This window comes from Triticum aestivum, chromosome 3B (assembly GCF_018294505.1).
Source record: "Triticum aestivum cultivar Chinese Spring chromosome 3B, IWGSC CS RefSeq v2.1, whole genome shotgun sequence".
Lineage (NCBI taxonomy): Eukaryota > Viridiplantae > Streptophyta > Magnoliopsida > Poales > Poaceae > Triticum > Triticum aestivum.
In genome coordinates, this window is record NC_057801.1 from 419,867,842 (window position 1) to 419,878,070 (window position 10,229).

At 42.0% G+C, this 10,229-nt stretch overlaps 1 protein-coding gene across 8 annotated transcripts; it reads left to right on the forward strand.

The window, feature by feature from the left end:
• The first annotated feature begins 3,189 nt into the window (after window positions 1-3,189).
• On the forward strand, window positions 3,190-6,221 carry LOC123070156 (uncharacterized). 8 transcript variants are annotated; one of them, XM_044493185.1, is made up of 8 exons: window positions 3,190-4,157; window positions 4,266-4,318; window positions 4,396-4,478; window positions 4,574-4,628; window positions 4,903-4,956; window positions 5,034-5,116; window positions 5,212-5,266; window positions 5,778-6,221. In XM_044493185.1, exons 3-8 carry the CDS (start codon window positions 4,426-4,428, stop codon window positions 5,883-5,885), a joined length of 408 nt encoding a protein of 135 aa, XP_044349120.1. In that variant the 5' UTR covers window positions 3,190-4,157; window positions 4,266-4,318; window positions 4,396-4,425; the 3' UTR covers window positions 5,886-6,221. The 8 variants fall into 8 exon arrangements, 7 of the variants coding, with proteins under 7 accessions (XP_044349120.1, XP_044349123.1, XP_044349116.1 ...); XM_044493188.1 differs by having other exon boundaries at window positions 3,191-4,157; window positions 4,903-4,929; XM_044493181.1 differs by having other exon boundaries at window positions 3,191-4,157; window positions 4,266-4,292.
• The last annotated feature ends 4,008 nt before the right edge of the window (window positions 6,222-10,229 follow it).

The window sequence follows — 10,229 nt, forward strand, 5'->3', positions numbered from 1 at the left end:
CCGGCTGTGTGGTGCCATCTTGTGCTGTCTGCGGAGGGGAAGACATCAAACAGGGGCGTTCAACGGCGAGCTGCTCCCGGCCGACTGTAAGGACAAAGGCTATGTGCCCACGCGGGTGCAGTTCGCCCCGCTTTCTCGATGGGGTTTGCTTGCCCTGGTGCTGCAGTGCGCCTGGAGGTTTTCTTCTCCTGGGGTGCGTGGAGGTTTGGCCGTTGTGCGGGCGTGGACATGCAGTTCACCGAGGACCTACAGAAGAAAGAAAATCATTTTTTAAATTTTCACTTTGTTCTTGAATATGTGAGGAAAAAAATGTAAAATTAGATAAAATAGATGCAGTGCATTGGTGCACTCCTTGCGGCTCGCGCGGCCCGTGTTTGAAGTTTTTCTTGTATTTTATTTTTTGACCTGTTTTCTAAAAAGAATGTTGAAAGCATGATGCAGTTTAAAAATGGACCGTGTAGTCTAGATGACTTAAAAAAGTCAAAAAATGATGAAAAAAAATGCATGCAGATTGTTTTTGATTTGAGCGCGGTTCACTTCATCCTTTGCAAATTGTACTTGTTCTTGTACGGCGTCGTATGTTCAAAAAAAAGTGAATTGCGTCGGCACTTGCAGTACACTTCGTCCTCCCGTGTTGTTCACTACATTTGACCTAGCAGTTGAGAAAGAAAAATGTAAAAGAAAATGTTAGCAACAAAATGCATCGGCACTTGCAGTGCACTTCGTCCTCGCGTGTGGTTCATTGCACTCGGCCTAGCAAACGAGATGAAATTATAAAAAGAAAAATGTTAGCAAAAAATAATAACAATTCAGTTTCATCTATTGATGTTGTAGTGCGGTTTTTAGCCTGTAGCAAAGTTCACTCGTCGATTTTGCTCTCGCGAAAAACAGAGTGTCCGCATTTCGGTAAATTCAAAATTAAACCAATATGGATTCATCGCAACCAATATGGATTCCTCCGAGGGAGGTTATTCATGACTGTCTGGCGTGGGCATTTGAATACATACATCAGTGCTAGACATCGCAAAAAGAGGTGATTCTGCTAAAACTAGATTTTCCAAGGCATTTGACACCATCCAACACTCTGCCATGCTTAAGATTATGAAGAACATGGGGTTCAACTACACATGGTTCAAATGGATTCAATGCATCTTTTCTTCTGGACGATCTTCGGTTTTGCTCAATGGCACCCCGATGAAATTTTTTAAGTGCTTATGCGGTGTCCGACAAGGCGACCCGCTGTCTCCTCTAATCTTTGTCCTTGCCGCGGATCTTCTCCATACTACAATCAATGATGCTCTGTGTAGGAACCTCTTAGACTACCCCATCCGGCCATCTAACAATGGTGACTACCTGGTCATCCAGTACACTGACGACACAATCATAATCATGCTGGCTTGCGTGAACCAAGCACAAACGATAAAAGACATTCTTGCTGACTATGCCACATCCATTGGGCTCAAGATCAATTTTCATAAATCTACACTTGTGCCAATCAACACTCCCGCTAACAAATGCAATGATCTGGCTGCTCTTTTTGGCTGTACTGTGGGTGCCATGCCTTTCACGTACCTTGGGCTCCTTCTGTGCACCACCATACCATCTATCCAAGGCATGACCCTCTGGTTTGCAAAGCAGAGAGGAATATTACAGCAGCCATGTCCCTGATGTCATATGCAGGCCAACTGCCCCTCATGAACTCAATGATCACCTCCATGATTATGTTTTTGATGGGCACCATTAAACTACCCCCCAAAATTGTGGCTCAACTAGATAAGATCAGTAGACATCGCCTGTGGAGGAAAAAGACTAATTATGGGGTCAAATGCAACTCTTTGGTGGCTTGGGACATGGTGTGCAGACCGAAGAAGAGCGGAGGCTTGGGGATAATTAATTTACGTGTTCAAAACGATGCTCTTCTGCTCAAGTTTCTGCACAAGTTCTACAACAAACATGATTACCTTGGGTAAACCTAATTTGAGAATCCTACTATATAACAGCTCAGCCCCCCATGCCCATGACCCTTGTGGCTCTTTTTGGTGGAAGGATCCGATCCAACTCATGCCAACCTACAGAGGAGTAACAAAGGTTCATATAGGAAATGGATCTTTGGCCCTTTTCTGGAAAGACAACTAGAACCAATCAATTTACGCCGAACAGTATCCAAGGGGCTTTTCCTACACATTAAATGAAGACGTCTCGGTCAAAGATCTCCTGATAGCAGCGGACCTGCATGTGAACTTTCACCTTCCGCTCTCAATCCAGGCAAGAGAAGAGCTGAGGCAAATTCAATCTGAGGTGGCCAGGATTGCACCGCTTGACATGCATGACACTTGGAAATGCGTTTGGGGCGGTGACACTTTCAAAACCACTGCATACTACAACTTCTTCTTCAGAGATGTGGTTGCTCATGAGCTTGCAAGTTGCTCTAGAAAGCCAAATGCATCCCAAAAACAAGGTTTTTGGATGGTTTCTACTGTCTGATCGTCTAAACACCAGAAACATACTAAACAGAAGACATTATAACATTGGTTCCAACCTAGACTGCCTCCTCTGTGGCCAGCATATTGAAGAGACCATGGAACACTTGTTCTTTCATCATGCTTTCAGCCAAGAATGTTGGAGAACTCTTGGATTCTATTGGTCCACACATAACCACAGATTGCAGCTCATAAGCCACCCCAAAAACCAGCACCCTTGGAGGCTGTGGATGGATATTTTCTTGATATCTGCTTGGAGCCTCTGGAAAGAATGCAACAACCACCATTTTAGGAAAGTGAAGCCTATTGTGGCAGCCTGGAAACAAAGATTCAAGTCTGACTTCTACAACCTTTGATATAGAGTGCAAGACTCAAAAGTGCAGTTCATTACTGCCCTCCTAGATACCATACATTGATTGGTTATCCTTGGTACTTTTGTACTCCCCCCATGTAATATTCCTCCATGTAAATTGTACAACACCATCATTTAAATATTTAAAACAATAATGAGGCTAGCCAACTCACCTCCAGAAGGCTCCCCCGATTGGGCCTTTGTGGGCCGTCAGATCTGGCTTTCGGACACGTCCAAGCCGTTAGATCTTCAGAACGGTCAAACTCGATTTTCACCTCACGGTTGTTTTCGTTGTCCAGTGACTGGTGGTCTCGTCTCGCACGCTCGTTGGCTGGGTAAACTTTGTTCGTGTCCCAAGGGAATTTGCCAATCCGCTCAGCCCGCGTGTCAAAAACCTAGCCGCCAGCCCTTCTCGTCCCCTCCTCCCCGCTTCCTTCATCCTCTCCCATGTCGCCGCCCTTCTTCTCCCCGCTCGCCTTGGCCGCCTCCTCTCCTCCGCCGTGTCATCGGCCCCCTCCCTCCTCCTACCTCCTCCTCCCTCCTCTCAGTCCCATTCCAGCCGCTGCCCAAACCCTAGCCGCCGGTTCCCTCGATCCCCACAGTAACCGCATCCACAACCACCCACTCCTTCTCACAGCCGCCACACCATTCCTCCTTTCCGCCCCCTCCTCCTTCCCGGATCCCCACCACGACGCCGACCTGCAGGAAAAGGGCGACGAAGAGTAGCAAACAAGGACAACGAGGGAGAGAAAGAAGGGAGATAAAAAGGAGGCCGGCGGCGAGGCCCGGCGACTAGCGCCTCTCCGCCTCAAGCCCCGGCATCACCGCCACCAGATCCACCTTGCAACCTCTCTTCCTCCCCTGTCTGACTGCTGCATGGTCGCGTCAGGCCCATGCCGGCGCCGTCGCCACCGCCGCACCGCTGCCGCTGGATGGCTCCATCGGTCGTTCCCGCCCCAGATGGAAAACTGAGAGAGCGACAGGAGGGAAGAAGGGGATCGGGGGAGGGGAGAGCATGGGAGAGAAGGCAGGGGATATTTTCCGCCTTAGTCGATTCAGGAACAGCGTCGGATGGGAGAGAGCAGGGGAGGGACAAGAGGCCAGCGGTGTGGGGTGGAGCAGCGAGGCCGAAGACGGGGCAGCGGACGCCTCACGGGGTGTAGGAGAGGTCGGCGATAGGGAAAAGCAGCATCTTCATGGATGAGATCCTGACGGCTGAAGATGGTGCGCACGGGAGGAGCTTGGAAGATGTCAACATGAGCTTCTCTCAATCCTTCTCCCCTTCACGCCCCTTGCAAATTTTTCTTGTTTCAGATCATATGAAAGTGAGTATAATCTTGTTGGCAATTGCATCTGCTATTTATTTCTTTGCTTTTTACATTTCCTACAAGAAGATGCCAGACATTGTCTCATGATGATTGCGTTGGCTGTAGGGGCGCCGCGAGGAGTGGAGGATTGAGGTCGTGGTTGCCAGCTTCAAATTTTGGTTGAGCACTTCCTCAAGAATCTTGTTGAGGTGTCTGCTTCCCCTCTCTGTGTCATGAATGATTGTGATGGCTGCAGGGTCTTCGCAAGGAGTTGAAGGCTGAGGTCATGGTTGTCAGCTTCAATTTTTTGCTAAGCAATTCCTCAAGAGTCTTGCCAAGGTGCTCTCCTCTCACTTTTTCTCTTACTTCCTCTCCTCCCATCGCTAATGTTTAAATTTACTAATATATTAGTTTTTTAAACATTACGTGTGCAGATCTGAGGATGAAGGGAAGAAGAAGAATTTAACTAAACAATTGAAGAAGATCAAGGTGATTTTTCTTCCCTTTGTTCTTTTATTCTGATCTTAAGATTTGTTATGGCTAGATGAGATTTGTGGTGAAAATTTCCCATTCTTTTATTTACCTACAGATCTTGAATGCATGATTGATGATTTTGCTGGATAGGTTACAAATCTAAATAATAAACATTTTTAGAATCTACAATTTATTCATGTGAAAATTTAGGGTGGATTTGTGTTTTTCAGAAATGAGGCAACCTTACATGTTAAAAGTAAGTTGACCATGATGATTGTGATGGCTGCAGGGGCGCCGCGAGGAGTGGAGGATCAAGGTTGTGGGTTGCCAGCTTCAAATTTTGGTTGAGCACTTCCTCAAGAATCTTGTTGAGGTGTCTGTTTCCCCTCTTTGTGTCATGAATGATTGTGATGGTTGCAGGGTCTTCGCAAGGAGTTGAAGGCTGAGGTCATGGTTGCCAGCTTCAATTTTTCGCTAAGCAATTCCTCAAGAGTCTTGCCAAGGTGCTCTCCTCTCACTTTTTCTCTTACTTCCTCCCCTCCCATCGCTAATGTTTAAACTTACTAATATATTAGTTTTTTAAACATTACGTGTGCAGATCTGAGGATGAAGGGAAGAAGAAGAATTTAACTAAACAGTTGAAGAAGATCAAGGTGATTTTTCTTCCCTTTGTTCTTTTATTCTGATCTTAAGATTTGTTATGGCTAGATGAGATTTGTGGTGAAAATTTCCCATTCTTTTATTTACCTACAGATCTTGAATGCACGATTGATGATTTTGCTAGATAGGTTACAAATCTAAATAATAAACATTTTTAAAATCTACATTTTATTCATGTGAAAATTTAGGGTGGATTTGTGTTTTTCAAAAATGAGGCAACCTTACATGTTGACAGTAAGTTGACTACCAATTTAAAAGCTTGTGTTTGCAAAGTGTTTCCTGGGATATTGCCCCCCCCCCCCTCTCTCTCTTGATTGATATATCCATATATCACAGGGGAATGATAGTTACTTTTAACAGGGATTGATGGTTCATCACAATTTTTCTAGCTTCTTTTGTCCTCCAAATGATATAGAAGGCAGTCAAGTCGCATCCTCTAATTTCTCGTGATTTTTGTAGGACCTACTATGATGCATATTTGAAAGAGTGCATCTATTGTTTCAGCTGAAAATTGATCTCTATTTGAAGGAGTGCATCTATTGTGCATCTGCGTCAAAAGACAGTGTGCTGTCTTTTATTCCATGCTCCAAATATTTCATGTCCAATTCATAGGCATCCTTGAATTGCTTAACGATGATGGCATGTTTGGTGTTCATATTTTTGTCAGCCAAATAATAATAGGTGCACTTGACTGTTTGAGGAAATGCCAACTGAAATGCCAATTGTGGTCAGCGTGTTGTAAGTACTTTGGGAAACAAGTTCTGGCGTAAGTTTATCTGCTTGCTCATGCATTTTAATACTGGATTGATGTCCTGATAATTTGTGAATTTCTGTGTACCATGTGATAAGCTGCACATCAGGCTGCATGACATCTTGTTTGTTGCTTTTAGGATGTACATGTACCCAGGTGGATCAAATACAAATACCAGTCATATATTATTATTTTTACTCGTGTGTTTTTCTTCTGCCTGCCAAACATTTTGAAAATTGATTATATCATTCAGATGTATTCAGGCTGGGTTTCTGTGATCCAAAAAAATCATCTGGCATGGCTTTTTTTACATACAAAACTAAGTGTGGAGCAGTGTATATGTTCATTGCTTTCTTATCACATTGTATTTGTCGGAGGTGCTGTACTGATTTGAAGGAAATGCTTTTATATTTCCAAGTTGATCAACTACAAAACTTCTGATCCTAAAGCCTTTCTTTAAAAGGGGATGGTCAATGCAGCTCCATGTTGTGCTATCTTGCTATTGGGCTCTTTTTTCGTTACTTAAAATGGTCAGATATCTCTGATGTTAAATTCATGGTTGATTGCTTATATCCAAAATAACTATGTTAGTACACTGAAGCCACTTTCTACATTGTTAGTGAAGTTGGCTAAATAGTTTTTGCACCACTGAGATATATATGTGCACTGCATTCTAACCCTGTAAATTGTTTAGCCATTAGTTTAATCCAGAATATAATTATGTTAGTACACTCTGCAATATAATTATGTTATATTCTGCTTTTGTCAGTTTGCTGGTCCATATTAATTTCCTCGAACTTATTTTCACATCTCATGAAGGGGAGCCTTGGCGCAGTGGTAAAGCTGCTGCCTTGTGACCATGAGGTCATGGGTTCAAGTCCTGGAAACAGCCTCTTACAGAAATGTAGGGAAAGGCTGCGTACTATAGACCCAAAGTGGTCGGACCCTTCCCTGGACCCTGCGCAAGCGAGAGCTACATGCACCAGGTTGCCCTTTTTTTTTTTTAAATTTTCACATCTCATCATATTTACACCTCTCCTTTGAATGAATTTACTGCATAAATTTCTTATTTAGTTTAGTTCATCATTCAGAGACGATGGAATATTTTTGTCCTTCACAGGTTAAATGAGCATTGCGTAGTCCTTCACAGGTTAAATGAGCATTGTGTAAAAGTATGTCTAAGTTCTCTTTCTTCAAGTGCTTCAAGTAAATAAAATTGTCTATTTCAAATTTAATACCTTTTAATAATAATCATAATGAGAGAGGGGTATGCTTCTCCCTCTCTGGGCAAATGTTACTTTAGACAACATGTACTAAGAAATAAAAACTCTAGAAATGTGTTTGAATCGCACAAAAAGAGTTCGTAGTTCTTATTCATACTTGAAACACGTTAGGCTCTGCAAATTAAACCATGTTTTTTTCAAGGCGTATATGGATTTAGCAGACCACAACTAAACCGACTGTATATACATGGCTTGTCCTGTAAAGGAAACTATTTTCATCGCGAACATGGCTTTAGTTGAAGGTTCTTGGAGCATGAAACTATTTTCATCGACAACATGTCTTCAGTAGGTCTCTGCACCATTTGGCGCAACGGGTCAACTAGTACATGCAGTAGGAGCCTTTCCTACTGTCTTTACAGTAAAAAAAATTGCTCTTAAACCGTAAGGAATTAGAGAGCGTGTTCTACATGAAATAGTCGTGCCTCATTGATATCTTTCCAATTACGTATAATTTGAATAATTCGATCAGCGGTTTGTAAAAATTTCACGAAAAACGACTGCTACTTATCGTCGTCAGCCGCACAATTTTTGAAATTAACTAAAAACCGTAAGGAATCTCAAAAGCATTTCAACATATGAAAATTGTGCCTCGTCCGTAGCTTTCCAACGGCGTATCATATGCCTCGTTTTGACAAACGGTTCAAAAACTGGAGCGAAAATAGTATCAAAAACTAAAAAAAAATTCAAAAAAACGCAATTACATAATTTACTAAATTTAAAACTGCTCTTAAACCATAACGAATTAGAAAACAACATAGATACAAAAAAGATGCGCCTCGACGATATCTTTTCCAATGGTGTATGATTTGTTTCATTACAACGAGCGGTTTAGAAAAAAAAACAAAAAAAATGCTCACTGCCACTCGCCGTGCGCCGCACCGTTTTCAAAACTGCTCTTAAACTACGAGAAAATTTGAAAAGTGTTCAACATGAGGAAGTTGCGTCTAATCCATAGCTTTTCAAACGTATATTACATGCCTCGTTCCGAAAACGGTTAAAAAACTAGAATGAAAAAGGTACCAAAAAAACAGAGGGTGCAGTTTTTTGCGACAGGAAGTTCACTCGTGTGAGTACTACAGTACACTTGGTTCAAACAATGACGTGCACTTGCGTTGAGCATGCAGTGTGGAAGTGTTATCATAATAGTTATTCTGCTAATATTAGCAGAATAGACCGGTTAATAAGACATGTATGTTCTGCTAATATGTGTGTGTGTCTATATATATATATATATATATGTGTGTGTGTGTGTGTGTTGTTGTTGTTATTGTTGTTGTTGTTCTGTATGCAATCCCATCGCCCAACAGACATGTCTTATTAGCAGCAATCGTCTGTGTTATTATCGGTCTTCGCACACATTGCTGATTACACACATATTTCCGTGTATCACAAACATCTTATTATATTGAACCATTTTTGTTCGCTTGTCTCAGCGCAAACAGTTCAACTGAGTGAACCGCATGCCGTATATTGCACACACCTTGATCTGGCTGACTATTTCTTTTGTGTTGCCTAATCAAAAACAGTTCATCCGAGTGAACCGTATGCTGTATATCACACACACCTTCATCTGGATGCCCGTTTCTTTTGTTCCTCCTCATCGCAAACAGTTAATTGAACTAAACCCTATGCCCTGCATCGTACACGCAACTAAAATCTGAACCGTGTTTGATGCATCCGTCATCGCAAATGTTTTGCACATTTTTTGACGGCTTTTTTACACCACCATTTTTTATTATTACATCGCACACAGTTTCGTCGAAGGGTCTCTGATCGTAGTGTCACTTTAGCAGCATCCTGCAGTAGTGTACGCCCCCGAATCTATTTCCTATCATGTTAAATCCAGAAATACCTTGCTGCAATTTTTCTTTCTTTATTTTATTCTGTGTTTTAGTTAGATCTATTTATGAATTCTCATACAATTTAGTCTCTCTCAATACCGTTGAGGGATTGACAACCCCTTCACGCGTTGTGTTGCAAGTATTTGTTGTTTGTGTGCAGGTGATGTTTACATAGTATTGCTTGGTTCTCCTACTGGATTGATAATCTTGGTTTCATAACTGAGGGAAATACTTACCTTTGCTGTGCTGCATCATCCTCCCCTCTTCGGGGAATTACCAACACAGATACAAGCAATCAAGGATTTGGCACCAAATGGTTAAGATGGATTGCTTGCACGCTCTCCTCGGCTTCTACACAAGTACTCATCAACGGCAGCCCCACAAACACGATTTGGCATGCTAGAGAGTGCTACTTGTGAGTTGTATTGGGATTTTTCTGAAGAGGAGAGTATGATGTAGTACCGTAAAGATAAGTATTTTCCTCGGTTAAGAACCAAGGTTATCAATCTAGTAGGAGAACCAAGCAACACCTTATTAGTAGTACCTACACTGTGACGCCCGGGTATTTAGGCTACAGTAACCCTCTGGTAATCATGCCACGTTACCTCGATTATTGTTGATAATCTCGCGTTAGATGAGAACCGATCCAAATTCAAATCTGAATTAAAATTAAAACAATTAAAGTTTTCAAAAGTCAAAACCAAATTGTTCCTAACGTGTCAAATAACCCGTAATAAATGTTGGTGAAGAAATCATCTTCTAATAAAATACTTAAATGCACTAAGTAAACTAAAACAACAATAAGACAATTATCTAAAATGCTTTTAAAATAATAAACACATGCAAATCACTTTATTTAAAGTGCCAGAATATTTGGGGGCTGTGACCTATTTAATAACACCAAATTAGTTGTCGCTTTTAAATTTTATAAAACTAAAATAAAAGAAAACTAAAAGGAAATAGAATAAAAAAAGAAGAAGAAAAGAAAACAGAACAAAAGAACAGAAAAGAAGAAAGAACCCCCCCCCCCAACGGTCCACCGACCCACCTGGACCAGGCCGGCCCACCTGGCCCATCCGGC

Bases quoted from the DNA above. Each gene is read 5' to 3' on its own strand.
- LOC123070156 (XM_044493181.1), top strand. From the start codon at position 4,029: ATGGATGAGATCCTGACGGCTGAAGATGGTGCGCACGGGAGGAGCTTG. The intron at 4,293-4,395 runs GTCGTGGTTGCC...TGATGGCTGCAG, and splicing joins GCGAGGAGTGGAGGATTGAG to GGTCTTCGCAAGGAGTTGAA. The intron at 4,957-5,033 runs GTTGAGCACTTC...TGATGGTTGCAG, and splicing joins GTTGCCAGCTTCAAATTTTG to GGTCTTCGCAAGGAGTTGAA.